Consider the following 23,190-nt stretch of genomic DNA (forward strand, 5'->3'; position numbering starts at 1 on the left):
AGCATTATTTTCCCCGGAAATTTTTCACCTTCCGTAAATCAAGCACTTGTCTTTGTGATCGTAGAAGAAGAAGAAGATATTGAATGGAAGATCCACGTGAGATCTCTTTGACGTTTGACGAGGACGATACCGGGAGGAGAAGGGAGAACAAGAGCAGATCACATTCGGAGTCCACTGGAGTATCGTAGCCGAGGACGAAGGAGGTGGGTTTGGCCGAATCGGTGCCAATACTGTAGCTGCCGCTGCTACTGCCTGGCTGTTGATGTTCCGATCGTCCCAGTAGACTACTCACATTCGGTATGGCAGCAGGGCTCGTAGACGGCCGAGTCTGACAGATATAGGGGTAGTAGAGGTTAGTAAGATAGTGTGGCTGGGTTCAGCCCCTGGACTCCTGCCCAGAAACCTCCACACTGGCATGTCTCGTAAAGTACGTAGTATGAAATCATCCTCGGCTTGGGCACCTACGTATGCATTGCAGCCAAGGTCCGCATAACTACTCCTGAGCGTGTTTCAGGTGAGCTGTCAAGCCGAGGAGGTGATAATAATATTTCGGCTGCAACACCTCTGTAACGTGATAATGAGAAAGCATTAACACTACCAAAGGATACCATGAACAGACTAGTAGAGGCCCATTCCAGGACGGCTGCGAAAAACAGACTACTGAAATGGGCGATCCAAAAGGGATTCGCAGCCAGTGCCGCATTTAAACTACGAAGTACCGAGGAAGTAGCCTAGACGCATAGAATAATAATCCGGGATAACTAGGGCACATCGTGAGCAACTGGGCCGAAATACAAAGTAGCACAAATCAAGAAAGAATGTGTCAGGGCTAAATTGAACCCTAGAGGCCATCGCGAGCACCCGAGAAGTTCCGGTGCTCGGGAATGAGGAAGTGCCCATATCCAGGCGGCTGATGCTCAGACAGAGAAAAAAAAGTCTGCCCACGATGGAAAAGTGACCAGGACAATGGCATAAGAAAAAGCGAGATTTAATATATCAGCACAAAAGGTAAACCCAGTAGCACCAGAGGTCAGTCGTCAGGCCACACTGAGGAAAATATGTAGAAACAAGGAACTAAGAGGGATAGACTAAACGAGAAAGGTGTCCTTGGCCCTAGACCAGGCCACAGGCCAGGCCACTACCAACCTGTTTAGGTCCACCTTGGTAGTCTGAAGCCTCGTTTTCATGATTTATGTGGACTCTGATTTTTCTTAGCTCTCGCCAGTTCGGGCAACACCTTCAGACAAAAGTGCAGCATTTAGGGAGCTGGCGATGAGGCTCGCTCGCGCCGCAGTGGTGGCTGCAAAACACATTTCTCAGAACAAAGAGGCCAGAGGACTGGGTACGACCAGTGGCAGGCCAGTGGCAGACCAGAGACAGGTTGAGCTCGTGTCCAAGGAAAATCTACCCTTCTTTGCATCCCAATTAGGCCAACCAAACCATAAAGACTGCTTGGTAGCCTCCCACCCTGGCAGCCTAAACAAGGCATATGCCTCCTCGGGCCTTGAGCTGTACCAGACCCATCTCGATCAGCAAGCCGCACTGGCCTGGCCAGCGTCAGATCCTTCCAAGGGTGCCACTTAACATTTGGGTCAAGTTGTTTGTTTCACTTGGTGGAAGCAATCGAGGCGGCTGGGAAGGTTTAGTGGTTGACGCTCGAAGACCAAATGGAGCCCCGGGTGCGTCGTCGTGAGTAGGGTTACTTCTTTTTTCCTTTTTCTTTTTATGTTTTTTGTACTTACCTTGGCTGTCTGCAGCAAACACCAGTAGTTTAATTTTTCCTTTTGTTTGGTTTCGCACAAGGGCTTTTATTTTTTTTGCCCTTTTCCTGCCCTATTCTGCCTGTTATTTTTTTTTTTTTTTTTTTACTCGCTTCACCCCTGGAGATCCGGATGCACCGCCGCCTGAATGGGACTTGCATTGTGTGCGTTTCCTATCTCTGCCTGCCCGCAGCTCGGTCTATCCTTGTACCCGGCTTCGCCTTAAGTATATAACCAGGCGAGAATTCCCATGGTTTTTCACTTTCCATCGAAAATTGCATTTTCCGATTTCAAGGCTCCCTCTTCCAATGCATCCAAACACTGCCTTGTGCCTGGCCTTGTTGGGCCAGCAAAGCTGCCACTACGTTACCCGGGCTGAATACTTTGTCTCCCGGGCCTCTGCTAGCATTGCCCTTCTTATGGCTCTTCCCTTGGTTGCCATGTTTATCGTGGACTTGACCATCTTCTCCTTACAGTCGCTATATCTGTACATTGGCCGCCGCTGGCCTCTTGCCAAAGCTCCTCCTCTTGCAGACACTGGTTTCAAGTTCAAGTCGCCTAACCTCGTTCGCAAGATTATTCACGATTGGAACATCACAAAGGCAAGATGTCGTCTAATCGGCTACGCTTGGTTAGCAAGAACCCGCCGGAAACACTAACCAGTCCTATTTTTTTTTATTCAAGGCAGCTTCGTTTTTGCTGCCTTCCTAAGCTAGCCTCGCTGCTTTGCTTTTCATAGTCATTTTTTTGCATCTCGCCCAGGTTTATTGTGCACGTTGCCAGGGCTGGTCCCTACATAGGTAAATTGCATGGATACATCATCATACACTTTTGCTTTGCTTTGCAACAAGCTTTCTTTCTTTTGTGTTGCTTTTAATTTATTTGCCCTAATACATGTCACTTTTGTCCCGATTTCGCCGTGTGTAAGCCCTTTGTATGTCTCGTAATGGTTGCAAATTCACGCACCTGCTGGCTGTGTATGGAAAGTGTGGATTGTCCAGCGCCAGGATTTGTGTGTGGTGCAGGAGGATTAAACTTTATTGTAATCCAAGAAACTCCACCCGTTTGTCTATTCATTCAAGACTTTGTCTTTCGAGAGTAAAAAAGAAGTGAATTCCATTAAGGGGCACTTTTAGAATTTTCAGTTCAATTAGGCCTCCCGTCGGCCCAACCCGGCCCAACCGAGACCCTTCAAGCTGCACCTCAAGCCTCTTTGCGAGTCTAAAACAAGGGCTGGCCACGAGGCAACCCTTTGTGAGTTATCTCGAGTGAAATTGAAGTGGGCTTTTCAATGAGCGATTTACCTTATTCAGCCAGGTTATCAGGTTCCACGTTCTAGGGGGCTCTCCAGGGGGATCCTAGGGGGATCCTAGGGGGCTGTCGGGGAACAGGGGATACCTTTCATTCAAACTTCAAGGGGGAACCGAACAATCCAAACCTTGTATCTATATTAGCAAACTTTGGTCCCCTATTTGAGACTTTGTCGGGTGTAGATCCTCCGTAAGAAGTGGTTCGTCTAGTGGTTGCAAAATCCTGCAGAAGCATGGTTGCAAATGCCCACTTCGAATGAACACCTCCAGCATAGAATCTTCAGTATTTTGTGTACAGAAAAAAAAAAAAAAAGAAAGATTAAAAGGAGGTTCACTGATTGGCTTAGACAAGGCTATGTTTTACCTCCTACTATGAGTCCTTCGCGGACCAGATAAGCCAATACACATCCTTGCGCAATAGTAATCCAAGCATACCACTTAGCCGTCAAACACTAGTGACGCAACCAGGATTACGTCGATGATGGTGTAGAAAGACGTGATTTCTGGAAAGCCTCGTAGGTTTTGGAAACAGCGTGACTACGACACGTGTGTATGACGTTTACTCTTGAGTTTCGGAACACCGTAAAATAAGCCACAGATGTGTCTTTTTGACGTGCCTGTGGAAGGAAAAGATAATAGAAAGTGGTTAGTAACGAAGCCACATGTCGTTAAGTGTTGGAAGACATAGCCTTCGATCCCAGCAAGTTGCTGGTCCAGCAAATCCGAAGGGGCTGTTAAGGGACAGATAATGGTCCCCTATCCCGATGACTACTGATAGCTGTTCTTCCACTAACTATGAGACAACCAAGGTGTCTTCAAAGTTGACATTAAGGACAAGAAATGGCCATTTTTTTGTATCATGACTGTTTTTGGTATCCCCATGTCGTGAAATAAGCTGATGAGCATAAATTTGCCCAGAAACGGGTATGTTTAGTCGAGGACCATAGGGTGCTTCGCAAAGGGACACGTCGCAATACCAAGAACAATTTCTTGGAAGTGAAAAACTATTAAATCTGAAGATTCTTGGATCTCGAGACGTTGGCATGGTATTACCAGGTAGTGTTGGGACTGCTACCACTATCAGTACTTGCGGCTGAACACGCGTCGACAACAGCATGGAGCTGGAAACCAAACTTGTTCAAGGCGCTTACAACATGGAGAGATAGAGTCTGGTTGAAAAATAGAGCATTTCAAGGTTCTTATTCCTTAAGTACTCGACCAAGACGAAGGCCAGATAGGGTACTGGGCCATGTTTCCGCTCCCCCACCACCAGTATCATAACCATACTATTCCCAACACACCATCAATCAAAACCAAACATCACTTAAACAACTTCCATAACATATATCCCACCCTCGCCTTGCCATCCCTCATGGACCCTTATCACCACCACATATGCTTGATCTAATTTGCAGCCATATGCATGCACACAGCTTGACAGGTATTTAGATAAGTCGTGCACAAAGCGCCTTTCCTTGAAAGCCACAGGTGTTCCACAAAACCAAGTCCAAGTCTCAAACAGACATTGTCTATATAAAAGCCCGAGATTTCATATCCTTCATTAACAATGAAAAGGGCCCATACCGCCGGCTAATTCCTCTTCTATAGCCCCCGCACTGGCGCGGCAGTTCTAGCTCTGATTCCACACCTGCCTATTCCGGCAGGCGAAGCCGACCAGCCGCTATCGATATCGCGGTACTTATAAGGTACTAATTTCCAGGGACAATTGATTACAAATATCTACTACTTTTATCACCCATGGTCTCTTACACTGATTTCCTTACAACCGATCCCCTCGATAACTACGAGGACGAGGCGAAATATACTCGTGATTTCTTGCCCAAGTTGGAGAAGTACCGTGCTGATCTTGAAAAATCCATCAAGCCTGAGTATTCCGTTCAGTTACCCAAGCCTGTCGAGGAATTGGAGAAGGAACAGTTTGACGCATTGAAGTACCTTTATGATGAGAAGCTTTTAAGTGAGAAGGAGTTTGAAATCACCGATTCGTCTGCTTCCAGGATTATCAAGCAGATCGCCCTGGGCTCGTGGTCTTCTGTTGACGTCTTCAAGGCTTTTGCTAAGAGAGCCACCATTGCACACCAGTTGACTAACTGTGCTTTGGAGCTCTTTACTGATGAGGGATTGGAGCGTGCTAAGTACTTGGACGACTACTACGCGAAGAACGGCAAGACCATTGGCCCATTGCATGGATTGCCAATCTCTTTGAAGGAGCAGATTAACTATAAGGGTAAGATCACCCATGGTGGTTACGTCTCTCATGTTGTGAACATCCCCGAGAAACACGCTCCATCTGTGGAGATCTTGGAGAAGTTGGGTGCTGTTTACTTTGTCAGAACTAACCAGCCTCAGACATTGATGCACTTGTGTGGTAACAACAACTTCATTGGCTGGTCGAAATGTCCATACAACTTGTCATTGACTTCTGGTGGATCTTCTTCTGGTGAAGGTGCTATCACTGCCTTTGGAGGCTCGGCTATTGGTATTGGTTCTGACATTGGTGGTAGTATTAGAGCACCTGCTGCCTACGCTGGTTCTGTTGGTTTGCGTCCAACCACTAGCAGATTCTCCAAGGCTGGAGGTGTTTCCTCGGCTGGTGGCCAAGAGTCTGTTCCTGCCGTCCAAGGTCCGTTGGCCAGATCAATTGACGATATTGATTTGTTGATGGATGCTTATATTAACCAGGGTCAACCATGGAACATTGATTGCACTACCATTCCAATTCCTTGGAGAAAGGTGGAAAAGCCTAAGCCAGAGAGCTTAACAGTTGCCATTGCATACGATGATGGTATTGTGAGCCCAACTCCACCAATTGTGAGAGGATTGAAGCATGTTGCTGAGAAGCTCAAGGCTGCCGGCGTCAAGGTTATCGAACATAAACCTTTGAGAACCGATTTCGCATACAAACTCGTCAACAGAATGTACTCTGCTGACGGAAACTACAAACAAAGATTCCTTTTGGAAGGCTCAGGTGAGCCTTTGACTAAGATGTCCAAATGGAGTTTGAACTACGGTGATGGTGCCAAGGAGTACGGCGTTGCAGAGAACAGACAGATGAGCATTGACAGAGACCAATTGAAGCAGCAATACACTGATTACTTGAACGAGAACAACATTGACATGCTTATCTCACCAGTGTACGTTAACGTTGCACCTAAGCCAGAATCTGCTTACTGCTGGTCCTACACCACGTTATTCAACCTTCTTGATTTCCCAAGCTTGGCATTCCAGACAGGACTCTTCCAAGACCCTAAGCTCGATAAATGGGACTCCAAGCCAACACCAAGAAGTGAGTTGGAACAGCTTGAACACGACCAATACGATCCCGAGGAGTTCAAGAACGCTCCTATCGGTTTGCAGGTCACCGGTAGAAGATACTTCGACGAAGAAGTGTTGGCTGCCGGTAAGACCATCGAGGATATTTTGAAAGTAGACTTGCTTAAACATCATTAGAGTATATAAATAAGAAACCCAACAATTCATAATGACGTCAAAGTATCCAATAAGAACCGATCCCCAGTAGTCGTATTTTGCACCCACTCCATGAAGGACATGGGATGCGAGTATATATATATATATCTGGACTCAGGTCCCAGATCTTCTTGAAAGTACCACAAAAATGTCAAGTGACGAACCACCTGAGATAGTCATAGTGGGCGCTGGAGTCATTGGACTCTCGCTGGCTCTCGCAATTATCGAAAGCTCTACTAGGTGTTATCAAATTACCATTGTGGCAGAACACCTTCCAGACTCACAACCATACCTGAGTCAGTACACATCGCCATGGGCTGGTGCCCACTTCAGGCCATTTCCACTGAAAAATGAAGCTGAACTTAGAGAGTACCCATGGACAAGAGAGACTTGGAAACGTATGAAACGTTTTGCTGCCGAGGCTCCGGAAAGTTCGGTAAAAATCGTCCAGGGCATTGATTTGATCGAGGAGAATGAATTGTATGAGAAACTTGGAGAAGGATACTCGGAGGGTTTGGATAACTTTAAGGTTATTTCGAGAGAGAAGTTGCCGCCTGGGTTTAGCTTTGGAGCTCTGTACGATACGTTCGTGTTGAATGCCCCACATTATATTCAGTTTCTCCATCAGAAACTTAAAAATGAGTATGGCGTCACTTTCGTAAAGAAACGTCTTGAGAGACTTAAGGATGCTGCCTCGTTTACGACAAGACCTGATCCGGTCATCGTCAATTGCACTGGCAATGGCCTTCTTTGGGATGGTGGTACCGATCCCGCATGTTTCCCCATCCGAGGCCAGACTCTTCTTGTTAATTCACCTCAAGACAGTTCTCTTGCCAACAAGACGGTTACCATCCAACATAAACTGGGCGACTGGACATTTTGCATTAATAGACCTTTAAACGGAGGAACCATCATTGGCGGCACCAAACAAGTAAACGACTGGAGCAGTTCAATCAAGGAAGCAGACAGCGAAGCTATAAAAGCCAGAGCAGAGAAATATTTCCCACAACTCATGCAAAAGGGCGAAAATGGGAAACCCTACTTTGACGTCATCAGGACAAACGTTGGATTCCGGCCTGCCAGGATCGGGGGAGTCAATATCAGCGTGCACGAGAAAGACAAGTGCACTGTGATTAATGCATACGGAACGGCAGGATCAGGTTACGAGCTTTCCTACGGGATTGGCCTTCAAGTGTTTGACAGAGTTGCTGTGACTCACCTCTTTGGCAAGCTTTAACCACAAAAGTGAGTGAATACCGATAAGCATAAGCAGATGACTAAATGTTGAATACGAAAAGTATAGACCAAGGAAATGTAAGCCAATAGCCAGGCCATTGGATGTCTATAGAGCGTTTGTGTTACACTAACTGTGGCCTCACTGGTCCAGAACGAAAGCGCATACCCCAAAAATGACTCAGAACGGCCTTCTCGAACCGAAAGTAACCGAATCTATACACCCATTACCCCATCTACTTCATATACTATATTTCGGTGGCAATTATTTACTTGGGCCGTGAGTCAGTAATGGCTGCGAAAAGCCATTCCACAATTGAGACCACCCAAAGTCATCCCCCATCATTCAGCGTTTCCAGGTACAAAATCCCACCAAAATCCCAAATTCCAATTCCCACAACCCAAACTCCCCAGACCCAAAATTACCTCCAATGTTTATGTTTCACCTTCCCGTGGCGTCCCGACGTTGCTACCCACGTTTGTTTGATCCACGAGGGAGCAGTGTGCATTTTGGTCCCCACAATTCGCGCTTATCTGGTGCAACCTATTTACATCATGTATGACGATAAGCAGACCTGGGCCCATTCTTATAAAGTTAGACTATGACTGTTTTTCGGTGCATGTCTTTTCCCTTAAATAAGATGCGACCTGTGCCAACCAGGTTTGTCTTTCGTTCTATTCATACTACTCCTTCACTTTCAGATAATCAATCAATGGTTCGAATATCGGAGCCTACCGTTCCCGAGTCTATAGGTGGCTGGTACAAGCACCACTTGTTTTTACTTGGTCTTGATAAGATCAAGCTTTGCATTTACCAGAAGTTGTCTTCCCTTCACTCGCAGGTCGGTGGAGGTGCAATTAAGTCTGTGGTTAGTGACTTGGTGCTGTTTGCTAAGACGGAATGTGTTACCCATCCAAAGATCTTGGAGCACGTGGGGATGTCTTCGGAGGCTGTACCAAGGCACCAAAGTCGACACAAGCTGGATGTGAGGTCGTTCTACGTTCAGGTAGCGTATATGATGCTCACGGAGCCGGAATCCAAGTTGGAATCACTCGCTGACGCCTTGCTTGAGCTCTACCTAGAGCTGAGAGGCTACAAGCTTACAATGAATGAGCCAGTGAATGCTCAGGAGAAGCAAATCCTACGACTCGCTTCGAAATACTACAAGTCGTGTTCCATCAACTATAAGTTGTTGTACGACCATAAGTCGTATCCTCGTAGGATCGACATCGCGGACCAGTCGCTATCGATTAACCTCCCACCATTGCCTCAGCTTAAGTCAAAGCACTTGTTGGCAAAGGCATTGATGCATAAGGAATTGTACCGTGCTATTTTCCTGGAGAACCACGACTTCTACAAGTCTTTGGTTGCAAAGAACATATCTGTTGATAGACTGGCATTGAATGTGATTCGGTACGACTTATCATTTTTAGATGGTCTTGGTGATTTGTTTTTGGCAGGAGAATCCTCGGAGTTCTTGTGCAAATTCAGGCACCTGGAACCTTACTCTGCCGATGACTCTTTCGGCAAGAAGAGTTACAACTTGCTCAGAACCGTTTTGGCTACGAATACGTTGATGTCAAGGTTAGCAGTTGCATACAATCTTCATACGGCACTCGACGATCCAAACGTTCGTGAGTTGCTTGAGTCCGAGTATATCCCTTACATGGCAGGCCAAAGGGATTCGGAACCACCATCATGCCAGGCTCGTTACGAAGAAGAGTTCATTGCCGACTACTTTGAGCAGTACGTGGGAGCTCTTTACCTAGAACAACCAGTTGTGGCCAAGTCATGGATCAACTCCTTGTTCGAACAGATTTTGTTTTCAATTACGGATTCTTATCGAATCAAGCATCGCAAGCAAAAGCTAGTTCAATATGACTACCGTGCCTGGGGCGTGGATGTTATTGGGCGTTCTTTGAAATGATTTATATCTATAAAGTTGGCTGGTACCCTCGATGGCCAGCATGAATTAAACAAACAGGTTACTTTTTGTTGGAATCTCTCACCAAACTCGTGAACTGGAAACCCTTCTTTTTCTTTTTATTCTTCTTCTCTCCCTCACTATCTCCGGAGAGCTTCTTCACGCTTGCAAAGTTTGACTCCTCGTCATCTGAAGAAGATTCATCGCTCAGGTCTGAGTCCGAATCTGAGTCTGAGCCCAGTGAATCCAGTTCTGATTCGGATGACTCAGCTTCTTTTGGAGCCGGCTTCTTCGGTTCAGTATTATTCTTGTCCTTCGAATCACGCACGTCGGGAACTCCTCGCTTCTGCAAGTCGCTAAGAGATGTGAGTTTTGGTAATGCAACCCGAGGTGTAGGTTTCGGTGGTGAAGACGGCTTGGATTTCGTTTTGCCATCTTCATCTGACGACTTGGAAAATGGTGTTTCCACAGAAATCGTTCTCACGCCTTCACTCAGTCTAGGCGCTGGTGGAGAAACTGCTTTGATTGGTTTTGCAGTTGGCTTTGCAAGCGAACCAAACTTTTTGTTTACCATACGGGAACTGACAAGACTAGGCACTCTCTGCAAGGCCGTTTTAGCAAGAGCGGGCAGTTTCTTTTTGGTCTTTGGTTCATCTTCAGACTCGGACAGGGAATCGCTTTCGTCACTTGAGCTAGACCCCGAATCAGAACTGGAATCCGAATCCGAATCCGACTTAGAATCCGGCTTGGGTACGGGTTTAGAAGCGGGCTTTTCATCGGAAGCATTGTCTGAAGATGAACTTGAATCCAGGTCTGAAGAAAGTACTCTCTTGACACGTCTTGGCTTAGTGTCTATGCCAGAGTCATTATTGCTTCCAGGAGTATCGTTAGGTACCTTAGCGGGAGGAGCGACCTTGGAAACTTCAGCTTCGGCTTTGTCTTCGGCTTCGGACTCGGACTCAGAAGAAGAAGACGACGACGAGGAGCCCGAAGATGACTCAGACTCAGACTCAGACGACTCAGAAGATGATATGACAACCTCTGCTTTAGATTCTTTTTTCTCTTCAGGCATAAGCTCGAGCTTTGGCTTCTTGATTGCATTTTGAGAGCCCTTTCTCTCAGCCAGGTTTTTACGCTTAGCTGATAACTCGGTCGTTGATTCAGCTTCCTGAGAAGGCTTGAGAGGTGATTTAGCAGCAGTTTTGTCAGGAGAGACATTAACAGCAACAGAAGCAACATTATCTTTCTTCTCCTCGCCAGAAACTTCGACAGGCGTGACGCTCTTTGCAGAATCCTGAATTGGCGACTTCTCAGCCACTCCAGTAGAGGGACCTTCCTCTTCACTCTTCTCCTCTTCACTTGCACTGGATTCACTGGCGTCTGAAATAACGTCAGGTATCACCGAACCAGATTTCGACCTTATTTCGACAATATCTTCAGAAGCCTCGTGGTTGTTATCGACTTCAGCTTCCTCTTCTTGGCCAGCCCTTTTCTCGTCGCCAGCATTCTTCTCGCTTTCTGGAGCCAGAGTTGCAGCATCGGAATAATGCGAGTCTGAAGCTTGTGATTCATCCATGTCCTGGTCTTCGATCTCCTCAGCGTCGTCAGCAGTCTTGTTCGGCTCTTCGACAATTTTCTCCGACTTGTCTTCCTTGTTAGCAGCAGCATCTTCAGTAGCCTCTTCAGTAGCTTTCTCTTCAGGAGCATCCAGGGGTGATTTAGACTCGTTCTCATCATCTTCCTTATCAGATTCGGCAACGGCAACAGCATCATCCTCGTCATCGTCATCGACATCGACATCGTTTTCTTCACTGCCCGAACTATCACTTGATGAATCCAAGTCAATTACCTCAGGGCCTGCTGATCTTGTTCTTAAAGAGCCTCTTGCTTGTGTACCAGCTGGGGTACGAGCCACTTCCTTTCTTGGCCTTCCCCTGCGAGGCTTGCTGACATCACCAGTAGTAGCATCCACACTTGAAATGGCCCTTGACTTTTGCTTTCCATTAGCTTTGATTGGGGCACGGACCTCAGGAGTAGCACTTGCAACCTCGTCACTGTCACTAGATGATTCTTGTGCACCAGAAGCGTCATCTTCCGAGCTACTTGTGGCAGCTGCGGCGTCTCGCATCTCGACATCTGGCATTTCCTCTTCATCTTCCTCTTCCTCATCAGACTCCTCTTCCTCCTCCTCTTCCGATTCCTGTTCGGGAGAAGCATCTTGTTCAGAGGCCTCATTCGATTGGTTTTCATCAGACTCATCCTCAGCGGCAGCTTGCAACTTCTTTAAGGTACTCTGCTGTCCATTATGATCATCTGCGGTTTCCAGGACATCTTCTGTGCGTTGGAGTGTTGGCGTCGATGGTTCAGTTTTCACCTTCTTGGGAAGCAGTTCTTCATTCTGCTTGTCAAGCCTTGCATCCAACTTCTTCATTTTCACGTAAATAGAAGAAAGTTTGGATTTGCTAGCAAAGTCATTAAATGGGGCAGGCAAAGCGTTAGCACGTTTCTCTTTGACTTTTTCCTTCTCTTTCTCTCTTTCGTCCTCAAGGTTATCCAAGTTGGTATCGAAGTTTGGCACCCCTCCAATTGTAACACGAGACCTTAAGCTTCTTGTCGTTGGTTGAGGCACAGTTGTAGCACTCCGGCGCCTACTTTCAAGTTCAGCAGCATGGCGAGCAATGTTTTCTTCACGAATCCGACGCTTTTGCTCCTCTTCTTGGGCCATGAATGCATCGTTATTAGGCGGTGAAACTGCAAGCTTCTTATTGATCTTGTTAGGTACTCTCATGTTGTTTTTAAAGATAGACATGATTTCACCTTTGCTCAAAGAAGCACTGTCATGGTCGTCAGCTTGATTGGCATTACTTTGCGCTTCATCCCCAGCATCTTTATTTGTTGATGTCTCTTGGGCAGCAGTCGATCCATTAGTGTTATTTTCGAGATCATCCGGACGAGGCAGAACTGCAACTGTAGGGGTAAGCCCACGCAAACCACTAGCAGGTCTCATAGTTGCATTGCTGGGAACAGCCTTGGACACATCAAACAAATGGAGCGCAGGGCCACCTTCATTAGACTTCTTGTTTGCGTCTAAATTGGCACTATTATTCACCTTCTCCTGAAGAACCTTCGCAGTATGAGCTTGTTCACGAATAGCAGCTTCTTGCTCTCTCTCGACTCGCTTCTGCAATTCAGCTTGACGCCTAAGATCATCTTGCTTTCGTAAAATGGCCTCCTTCCTCTTCTCTTGCTGTCGAAGCTCTTCCTTCTTCTTGAGAAACTCTTCACGTTCTTTCAATTCTTTCTGCATCAGGATTTCCTTATCTCTCCATTGCTGTTCCTGCGCTAGAAGCTCGGCCTGTCTCTTTAACTCTTCAGCAGGCTTCAAAATACGGTTCTCCTCGGCCTTCTTCATTTCCTCTTGCATCCGTCTTTGCTCTTCTTGTCTCCTTCTTTCTTCAGCGGCTTTCCTCTCTTCCTCCTTACGTTCTTCCTCTCTTATCCTTCCAACACCCTGCTTCTTGAGGTACTCCTGGCGCTTCATTGCATCGTCCACCTTCTCATCTATCTTTCTTTTAATGCTAGCTTGCATCATTTGATCTTCAGCAGGGCTGGTGATAGGGAATTGACGAGTTGATGACGTTGATAAATCAGCCAGAGTCGAAGGTGATTGGACATGAATATGTTGATTTATAGCTGGTGCAACGCCCTGAGGAGAGGCAGTCAGAGCTTGGCTGGCACCTTGTGACTGGACGACTGCTGGGGATGGAACAGTTTGTGGAGGACTCTGTCCAGCAGGTGGACGAGATTGTCCATCCTGGCCAGGTTGACCAGGGGGAGGATTCGCTGGCGGTGTCCACCTATAGAACACAGGTGAATTTCTCGCCTGACTTGGAATTTGAGGTTGAGGGATATGAGGAGGAACGCCATACGGAATTTGACTCGGCGGGTAAGGGGAGTAGTATGTTCCATAAAACGGCGGCTGTCTAGTTTGTTGTAGATCCTGATTATTGTTAGGAAGTGGTTGTTGAGGGCCAGTATGCATCAACCGTGATTGAAGATTATTGAGATTAGAATCGGGCACCCCCGGTGGAAGTTGTGGTTGTGTATGAGCATATCTCGGATAGTTATTCGAAGGCGCCTTTGGTGGAGCTTGATTCATCATATGAGGTGGGGGAGCTTGCTGTGAAGGATGAGAAGGAGGGGGAGCTCCCAGCGCTGTAGGGTAGTTCGTCGATGGTGTTTGGGAAGCAGGCGCTGGAGGATGAGGAGGTTGTTGATTATTATGATAAGGAGTCAGAGTGTTAAGTGGTTCCTTTTTAGATGGCGTCTTGGTAGGTACAGATGGAGGGGGAGCCAATTTCGTAGCTGAAGACTGCTGTGTACCTTGATCGTTTTGGCCCTTTTCACCTCTTTTATGGAGCTTGAGCAGTCTATTGGATACCAGATCATCGCTGTCCGTGCCATCGTCTATTTCTTCGTGATCAGGGGATTGCCTCTGGTTCTCTGCTTGTGGAGTTTTGCTTTGGTCGTTCTCTTTGCTGGTGCTAGTTTCATCAGCTGAATCGGCAGGTAGCTTAAGCATACCAGATGTAATTCTTCTGCCAGAAGTAGATGTAGGAGAAGGTTTCTTCTGAGGTATTATCTTGGACCCAGGAGTTTGATGCTGTGTTGGAGGAGGCAATAACACTGGAGATTTGCTGGATGCTGACTCAGGGACAGAACCACCAGAAACCGATTTTTCAGCAGCCTCAGCAGGAGATTCCTGACGGATTCCCCAAATGGTTCGAGATTTCTTCAACAAACGAGAATCATTAAGTTCAGTCGAGTCCGCACGTCTTTTCGAAGCATTGCTTTCGTCCGCTCCCGTGGTGGTGATATCAGGAAGAATCATAGATGTCTCTCTCGAGTAAGTCGGTAGTAAGTTATCAACAAGCACACGAACCACGTCTCCAGACACAAACACGTCTTCAGCAGCAAAGTCAGGGTCCAAGTCACATCGGTCATTATCTTGGATCCCTTCGATCTGCAATTTATCAGCCTCTGGATAAAGCTTATTATATCTTTTTATAAGAGCATCGCACACTTGCCCCACAGAGCTCTCTGGATCGGTGAGATGTAGGAATTTTTTGAAACATGCTATGCTGGTCGTAGGCATTTCAGCCAGTGCCACTGGTATAAGCACCACCTGTAGTTTAAGCTTCATGGTAGCAAGGCGATGTAGTTTGTTATTTATTGTTAGAGAGCTTTTGAAATGTTCCTACTTCGCGATGTTGAACCAGTATGTTGCACCCGTACCGCAGTTAGGGTCAGAGGGCTAGGGAAGAGGTGGTTAAGGCAACCATTGAAGGAGAAGAAGTAGATGATGATTAAGTGAAGCTGATGATTATTGGTTCTTGTTTGGTGTGCTGAGGTTTGGGTGGAACTCAGGTTTTTTTGACAATACTGCAAGTCTCTATGTATACACCTTCACAGAGGTATCGAAGAGGTGTGGATGGGAGTTGACCATGGTGGTTCTTATCGTAGAAATAGAAAAGATCATTTTAACCTTTTTATGCAATTGAATATTTTTTGAATAAAGGTGTTTTTGAACTGTCTCAATGCCTATGGATGACCCAGGATGGTTCTCATTGCTTGATAGCAACACTATACTATTCCTTCTCGCTGCGACGAAAGTATGGATCATCGTAGAGCTTTTCACGAGCTGCTTTATTATCTTTCTTCGCAAACAACTTGGCTTCGAGCTCTTCATATTCACCTTCTGGTTCCTCAAATATTCTTTCGCCAATCCGGTGTCCACCTTTCCATACTAGAATTTCTCCATCCATGGTACCACAGAAGTACTTCACCGAATATGGACCAGCATATACCATTGATGCTGTACGAGTTGCATTGGCATGAGAACTTCTTTGGAGTCGTTTAACAAGCTTACCGTCTGCAGCCCGGAATACCAATACATCACCATTATCAGACGGGAATAATAGATGCTGGACTTCTGTTTCATTCCTTGGACTGAGCATTAAAGGAAGCGACTGGAGGTACTTATTTCTCGTCAATGGTCCATAGTTCACCAATTTGTTAAGAGGAGGTGCTCTGGTGGATACCATATCCCAGACGCGTACCTTATCGTCATTTCCAGCAGTGTATAAGGTTGTTCCAAGTTCGTCCCAAAGAACAGCGTTCACAGGACCAGCGTGAGCCTTGACTGCTTCAGATTTGAGATTGAGCCAGTCAGTTTGCAAATCCCTTTCGTTAGTTTTCGTCAGATCAAGGCGACATAGGCAACTATCGCTTCTTCGTATATCCCAGACTTTTGCCTCGCCGTCGTAACCACCCAGGGCAAGTAGGTATGGATAGTTCGGATGCCAATCTACAGCCAATGTCTTTCCCTTGTGGCCTGGTAATGTATGTGCACTAGAGCCTGCTCTTAGATCTAGTAGTCTGATGAACGGCTGATCACTCGCCACAGCAATCGTAGCCTGAGCTGAAAAGTCGTTCTGTTTACTTGCACTAATGGCAATTGAGTAAACTCGACTCGTCAAGTCGAACGTATGGGCCACTTCAAGGTTATTCGTATCCCATATCTTAACCGTATGGTCAAAAGAAGCCGTAGTGAAAAGGCCCGTATCAAACGGCCACCATTTTACTGCAGAGATACCATATTCATGGACGGCTTTCCTCGGTATCACGGCCAACGTCCTATACTCTCCAGCTACCTCTCCTTCCTCTTCATCCTCAGGACTAAGGTCCCAAAGCTTAAGTGAAGAGTCAGCACATCCACTTAGCAAGTACCTATAATCAGAATTTTCCAAAGCTAAACTGTTCACGGCAGCGCCTCCATGGCAGTTTGTAGGAAACGTCTTGTCTTCAGTATCTACCTGTCGTAGACTGCTGTATAACGCTTCAGTCACAGTGGTAAGGAACTCATGTGGAGTTATCCGACCACATTGGCGATCTAGAATGAGCGATTGCATTCAGCTAGAAATCAGCCAGTGGTTTTTTGTATGTACAAGTGCAATTGAAGGAACGACAGTGTGTACCTGAGTACTGGGGTAGAACAGTAAGTGTATCTGGTTGCTGCATCGCGAAAGTACAGTAGATTTCGCAGCCATATCGTAGTGGAGTGATGAGCTGATAGAGGTAGGTGGTTGTGGAGAAAAGGGGTAATTAGTGGATTGTCATTTACTGGATAAAGAATTGTATTCTATTTTTGAAATAATTGTATATCTTTGTTCTTTCTGATTTTGTTGGTTTTTGGTATGGACCTTATTGAGAGCATGGACTGATACTGAGACAACTAGGAACCAATTCAAGCCAAGAGTAATACTATTTTCTGGGCTGGAATTCTAGTATCCCACAGTTTGCTCTTCGACTTGACTACAAGATGTGTTTACCTAAATATTAGGCAAGATATTACTGTATCTCCATAGTATCGGTACCTTACCTGTGACTCCGAAACGTCAACTGAGTCATGTTGCAGCCAAATATCTAAAGATACACTGCAACTTCCACTCGGACATTTTAGTCCTTTCCATTTAATTTCAACTCCTTTCAATGAAAATCATCGTAATCATCATATTCTTTTGCTTAATCTGTACCTACTTCTCCATCATAACCACTACATTCTTAGGCGGACCACTTTTGTATGCGCATCGCATTTTGTAGCCATTCCATGGTAACCAACATTTCACCAATAAGGCCCCAAAAGACGATAAGAATATGAATTTAGTAGCCACTTCGAACCTTAAAAAGCCAAACTCTTTCTTTTCAGAAGCCTCCACGCCTGGTGACTAACCGTTGGAGGGCCCCTCCCGTATGTCGTGTCCTACCCGCGACATGGTTGAAAAAAAAAAGTCCAAGTTTCAAACTCCCTTATAGACTGACTCAACCATGTTGGATATTAACGCATTTTTGGCTGAAAAGGGCGGTGAACCAGAGAAGATCAAGGCTTCTCAGAAGAAGAGAGGTGCTTCTGTTGAACTCGTCGACGAGATCATCGCTGACTACAAGAACTGGACCAAAATCAGATTTGACTTGGATGCATTGAACAAGAAGTTGAACGCTTTGCAGAAACTGATTGGCCAGAAGTTCAAGGCTAAGGAAGACGCTTCTGAGCTCTTGGCCCAAAAGGACCAGTTGACCAACGAGAAGAAGGAACTTACTGAGACTGAGCAGAAGGCTGACGCGGACTTGAGATTCAAGGTCAACCAGGTTGGTAACATTGTCCACGACAGTGTTGTTGACTCTATGGATGAGGAGAACAACGAGATCGTCAGAACCTGGAAGCCAGAGGGTTTGTCTGAGATTGGCCAGGTTGCTGCTGCCACTAACGCTCCAGCTAACTTGTCCCATCACGAGATTCTCTTGAGATTGGACGGTTACGACCCAGAGAGAGGTGTCAAGATTGTTGGTCACCGTGGTTACTTCTTGAGACAGTGGGGTGTCTTCTTGAACCAGGCATTGATCAACTACGGTTTGTCTTTCCTTTACGGTAAGGGTTACCTCCCATTGCAGGCTCCAGTGATGATGAACAAGGAAGTCATGGCCAAGACCGCTCAGTTGTCTCAGTTCGACGAGGAATTGTACAAGGTCATGGACGGTGAGGACGAGAAGTACTTGATCGCCACTTCCGAACAGCCAATCTCTGCTTACCACTCTAACGAATGGTTCGAGAGTCCTGCTGAGCAGTTGCCAATTAGATACGCTGGTTACTCTTCTTGTTTCAGAAGAGAGGCTGGTTCTCACGGTAAGGATGCCTGGGGTATTTTCAGAGTGCATGCTTTCGAGAAGATCGAGCAGTTCGTTTTGACCGAGCCAGAGAAGTCCTGGGAGGAGTTTGACAGAATGATCGGTGCTTCTGAAGACTTCTACCAGTCGCTTGGCTTGCCATACAGAGTCGTTGGTATTGTGTCTGGTGAATTGAACAACGCCGCCGCCAAGAAGTTTGACTTGGAGGCCTGGTTCCCATTCCAGAAGGAGTACAAGGAGTTGGTGTCTTGTTCCAACTGTACCGACTACCAGTCTAGAAACTTGGAGATCAGATGTGGTATCAAGCAGCAGAACCAGAGTGAAAAGAAGTACGTGCACTGCTTGAACTCCACCTTGTCTGCTACGCAGAGAGCTTTGTGCTGTATTCTTGAAAACTACCAGAAGGAAGATGGATTGGTTGTGCCCGAGGTGTTGAGAAAGTACATCCCAGGCGAGCCAGACTTCATCCCATACTCCAAGGAGTTGCCTAAGAACAGCACATCTAAGAAGAGAAACTAAGCACATCGCATGCTACATGGACGTATATAGAGCATCACATCACGAACATGACCCGCTCTTGCAGTACAGTAGGACCTGACCTTTTCATAGAATCTATTGTTGGGGACAAGGGCGTAGCCCGCCTGACATAGGAATACAAACATTTGAAGTGGTATTTCAACTTTTCATCGTAAGCGTTTTTTTTTTCTTTTTCTTTCATAATACAATCTAGTAGATCAATGCTTAACCCAAGCATTGTTCAGCACAGCAGCAGCAAAGAATAGCAGCGAGACAACCGCAACAAGCAGCACAACATCCACCGCCACCGCCCTTCTGAGGAGGTTGCTGAACATACATTGGCTGCTGTTGCTGCTGGTAGTAGCCTCCACCACCTTGTGGAGGACCCTGGTTATAGTAACCACCACCGCCCTGTGGTGGACCTTGATTATAGTAGCCGCCGCCGCCTTGAGGAGGACCGTAAGACTAGCTGGTTAGTATATCAATTGACCAAATCATCCCAAAACTCACATACCATGTTGATGAGATACAGAAAAAAAGAGAGTGGTTGCCAGTTGTTTATATATCTCCAGCCAAGGAAGTAGTGCGGCAAGCAACGAATTCCGAGGGCACCTTTTTTCCTCAGCCCGTCTGATCACCAGTCAGGAAATGACATATGCATAGAAGAGTGAGCAAAAAGGCACCAATGGGTGCGAGACGAGGGGAACCCACCTTCTTCCTCCCCAAGCCCTCTTTGTCTTTTCACTAAACCTTCTTCCTCTTATTCACCTATCTTTCTACTTTTCCCAACGGCTCTTCCTGTATTGGCTCAGCCCCATGATCGCAGAATGTACATAGCGCAGCGGTTGTTTGAGATTGGACGCTTGCACTGCCGGCTATCGACAAGAGGCGCTTGATTCGATGACTGGTGCTGAAAATAGAAACGGCTGCGGAAAATGTGAGAATAATGGGGAGGCAGAGTGTGTTGTGTGTCATTGTGACGTGTTTGGCCGTTGCCGTGGGTCCAGTTATGGCTGGTTTGTAGAGGAACGGTTGATCTTTTGCTCTGGCTTGTGTCTCATATGGGCACTTAGTTTTGTGGGGGTAGTTACACAAATGGAGTAAGGCAGGTGGCTTGGGAGTTAAAGGTTTATGACCGTCGGGTTGGGAAGTATAAGTCCGGGAAGGCTGTTTTCTGGCATGTTTTGCATGGGTTGCACGTTGAACGTTGGATGGTTACGGTCCCTGGATGGTCATGTTGACCAAGCGTGTTTTCATGTGAGGCAGGGTTATGTAGGGTTGGGGCTTTGTGTGAGTGTCGCTTAACGAAAAAAGCCATCGCTTATGGAAGGAGTGGTCATGGAGGTAAATGTGGTGGAGGGAGGGAATTAGAGGTGGTTTGAGGGAGGAGGTAGTGATTTAGGGTTATATTTGGGCCTTGGTGGTGGAACTGGTGCTGGTGGGCTATGTCTTGGACAGGTGAGAGGTTGATAAAATGAACCAGAGAACAAAAAAAAAAAAAAAAAAAAAAAAAAAGAAAACCACAGATCCCCAAGCCAAGTCAACTCTTCACCCTAAATCACCTCCTTACCTTCATGGCATCTGTTTGTTGAACTATAGTGTCTGCCTTCCCTTGACTGGGGTACGACATTTTGCAGCAAGTGGGTTCGCATCTTATCTGCTCTTCTCACTAACTGCTTGATCCACCATGGACTTCAACTATGCCCCTCCACCACCAGGCAAACGAGCCAGGGCTGGTGAAAACCCTCTGAATGTAAAGAAACAAAAGTTCGCCTCGGCTTTGGCTGATCTCCCGACACATCTACCGAACCAGGTGAGTGCTCCATCGAGGCCATCGCCAAAGCTGCAAGAACCACAGGTGCAAGAAGAACCTTCAGATTCGGCCCCAGACCGTCCACATGTTCCTGGTGAACCAATATTTATTGAGGGAACAAGTATTGTTCTTCAAACTGACGAGGATATCGCTAAATGGATCGAGGAGAGGAAGAAGAACTGGCCTACCAGGAAGAACGTTGAAGCTAAGCTTAAGAACCAACAGGAGAAGAACGAAACTGCCAAACCTGAACAAAAGGGACCCAGGAAACTTAATGTCTGTAAGTTCTTTGCCAGGAACAGAAAGTGCAGATTTGGTAACAAGTGCAAGAATCTCCATGAAGCATCTAATCATCCACAATCGAACAATAACTCAAGGGTGAAAGTCATCAATGGCCTTGAAGTGGCTGTCCCTCAGCGTTATAAGAACGATCCAGCCTCCAATAACAAGTCTTTCTATAAGAAGCTTGTTCAAAGAGACCTTTACGAGCATGAGAACAATAAGGTTCTCGATTTCCTTCTATACTTGGATTCCCAAGGAAAAATCAACCACGACGTTAACGCCTAGCATACATGTATCATAATTCCATAGCCTGCATTGCCTAACCTATATATCCGTAGAACTTTTATCCTTAAATCATCTCCGTGACTGGAGTCTTTTCCTCTTGTAACTTCTTGGTGCAATCTAACATGATAGAGCATTGCTTGCCGATCTCTGCGAGCTTTCCAATGATGATTTCATTACCCTTTCCAAATCCATAGATAGAATATGGCAATCCGACCTCTTTGCAGAAATCAAGAACGTATGGCTGTGCCTTTCTAAGATTATGTCTAGGCAAACGTGGAAACAAGTGGTGAATCGCTTGGAACTGGAGGCCACCATGCAAAAAGTCGAGCCAAGCGGGACAGTCGACATCCATAGTCGTTCTCAATTGTCTGGAAGCAAAGGACTCGCTTACACCCAAATCAGCAGTGGACATGGCGAAATGGGAAAGCGTGATCTGGACATGAACAAGCATAGTACACATGTGAGATACCAACACGTACCAAGTCTTGTTCCATCCGCCTTCGACATGGTGACCGACCACAACATAGAAAAACCAGTAGAAAAAGAATGACAATCCAGCCAATTCAAACCACCTAAACCACGCAGCCGATCCACGACGTGGGCCCTCGCCCATCAAGACATGGGTCCACAGCAATCTGTACAAATTGAAGCGGCCGAAGGCCAAGATTGGATAATAAAGGTATTCTTGCAATGGGATGGTCTTGCGAGCGATAGCATCGAACCACAAGAACTTATCGTAGTACGTCGAGTAAACATTATCAAACAACCTAACACTGACGGCAAAGAAAGGTAAGTGCTGGATATCTGGGTCGTGAACTGGATCGTTGGTAATAAGGTGGTGGACATTATGGTTACGTTTCCACCACCCGAGACTGAGACCACCGAACCATGAGGCGATAAGCATACCAAAAGTATTGTCGAACTGGTAGTTATGAGTTATTGAGACGTGGCCAGCATCGTGTGCAATAAACGTCATTTGGTGCCATGCCATAGCGATAAGCACAGCACTGATAGTGTAGTAGCCCAAGTGAAGGAACGAGAATGAATATAAAGCAAGAGAACCGATCTTGACGAGTTCACGGATATAGTTGCCGTACTCACATTGATACAAGCCAGCCTTGATCACCTTGGCGTGCAAAGCGTTATACTTGTCTCTCAAGTTGGTCTGAGTACCATAATCCAATGCTGGAAGAGAGAGCATGTCACGACGTGAAAGTTCGTTATCATAGCTGTTTAAAGTTTCTTTTGGATCAACAATAATCAGTTTATGGTCCACCGGAAAAACTTTATCGACATTAGCTGGCGATACAACCTCGACATTCTGTGGGACAACTGGAGACACCTTCTGAGGAGGGTAACCGCTCTTATAGTAATTCTCAGATAAACCAGGGTCTTCAACGTCCATATCAGAAGAGCTAGCACTGGAAATCTCGGCACTTGACGAAGATTCCTCCTTTCCAGATGCGTCCAAGAGGTCTCCTAGCTTCCCATCACGGTGTACTTTAATACCCTCTTTATAAACAGCGCCCTGAATTGGCGGCAAGATATTTTTCCAAGGATAATTAATACGCCCTATTTTCCACTTGTGAAATACAGCGATCGCCTCGGGACCGTGGTATGCCAACATCTCGTCGGTAGCGTCTCTGCCTACCATATGGAAAACAGCCTTGTCTCCTCCAGGATGGTAAGGAAGCCAAGGCGTAAGATTAAGCACATAATCTTTATATATGACTATGGCTTTGCCTTGGGCGATGAGATTCTGGACCTGTTGAGGCAGAAGAATCTTATCTGGCATGGTGATATGGGAAGAACGTGGGAGTTGGTTTTTTGCA

General features: G+C 46.3%; 8 protein-coding genes across 8 annotated transcripts; 6 read left to right on the forward strand and 2 right to left on the reverse strand. All coding sequences in view use genetic code 12, as the record gives it.

Annotated features, from left to right (window-relative positions):
- Window positions 1–2,068: 2,068 nt before the first annotated feature.
- Window positions 2,069–2,419, forward strand: CXQ85_000308 (uncharacterized protein; the record flags this gene model as incomplete). Its single annotated transcript, XM_025484059.1, has 1 exon — window positions 2,069–2,419. The coding sequence occupies one exon, from the start codon at window positions 2,069–2,071 to the stop codon at window positions 2,417–2,419; it is 351 nt and encodes a 116-aa protein (XP_025342274.1).
- Window positions 2,420–4,828: 2,409 nt separating this feature from the next.
- Window positions 4,829–6,541, forward strand: CXQ85_000309 (uncharacterized protein; the record flags this gene model as incomplete). Its single annotated transcript, XM_025484060.1, has 1 exon — window positions 4,829–6,541. One exon carries the CDS (start codon window positions 4,829–4,831, stop codon window positions 6,539–6,541), a length of 1,713 nt encoding a protein of 570 aa, XP_025342275.1.
- Window positions 6,542–6,707: 166 nt separating this feature from the next.
- Window positions 6,708–7,796, forward strand: DAO2 (Dao2p; the record flags this gene model as incomplete). Its single annotated transcript, XM_025484061.1, has 1 exon — window positions 6,708–7,796. One exon carries the CDS (start codon window positions 6,708–6,710, stop codon window positions 7,794–7,796), a length of 1,089 nt encoding a protein of 362 aa, XP_025342276.1.
- A 709-nt stretch (window positions 7,797–8,505) lies between these two features.
- On the forward strand, window positions 8,506–9,720 carry CXQ85_000311 (uncharacterized protein; the record flags this gene model as incomplete). The annotated part of the gene is made up of 1 exon (XM_025484062.1): window positions 8,506–9,720. One exon carries the CDS (start codon window positions 8,506–8,508, stop codon window positions 9,718–9,720), a length of 1,215 nt encoding a protein of 404 aa, XP_025342277.1.
- A 58-nt stretch (window positions 9,721–9,778) lies between these two features.
- Window positions 9,779–16,688, reverse strand: CXQ85_000312 (uncharacterized protein; the record flags this gene model as incomplete). The annotated part of the gene is made up of 2 exons (XM_025484063.1): window positions 9,779–14,817; window positions 15,386–16,688. The coding sequence occupies 2 exons, from the start codon at window positions 16,686–16,688 to the stop codon at window positions 9,779–9,781; spliced, it is 6,342 nt and encodes a 2,113-aa protein (XP_025342278.1).
- A 916-nt stretch (window positions 16,689–17,604) lies between these two features.
- On the forward strand, window positions 17,605–18,981 carry SES1 (serine--tRNA ligase; the record flags this gene model as incomplete). The annotated part of the gene is made up of 1 exon (XM_025484064.1): window positions 17,605–18,981. The coding sequence occupies one exon, from the start codon at window positions 17,605–17,607 to the stop codon at window positions 18,979–18,981; it is 1,377 nt and encodes a 458-aa protein (XP_025342279.1).
- A 1,684-nt stretch (window positions 18,982–20,665) lies between these two features.
- CXQ85_000314 (uncharacterized protein) lies at window positions 20,666–21,358 on the forward strand (the record flags this gene model as incomplete). Its single annotated transcript, XM_025484065.1, has 1 exon — window positions 20,666–21,358. The coding sequence occupies one exon, from the start codon at window positions 20,666–20,668 to the stop codon at window positions 21,356–21,358; it is 693 nt and encodes a 230-aa protein (XP_025342280.1).
- A 64-nt stretch (window positions 21,359–21,422) lies between these two features.
- Window positions 21,423–23,153, reverse strand: SLD1 (Sld1p; the record flags this gene model as incomplete). Its single annotated transcript, XM_025484066.1, has 1 exon — window positions 21,423–23,153. The coding sequence occupies one exon, from the start codon at window positions 23,151–23,153 to the stop codon at window positions 21,423–21,425; it is 1,731 nt and encodes a 576-aa protein (XP_025342281.1).
- Window positions 23,154–23,190: the final 37 nt, after the last annotated feature.

The sequence above is a fragment of the Candidozyma haemuli genome (assembly GCF_002926055.2).
Source record: "Candidozyma haemuli strain B11899 chromosome Unknown A_2014730914, whole genome shotgun sequence".
In the NCBI taxonomy this organism is placed as follows: domain Eukaryota; kingdom Fungi; phylum Ascomycota; class Pichiomycetes; order Serinales; family Metschnikowiaceae; genus Candidozyma; species Candidozyma haemuli.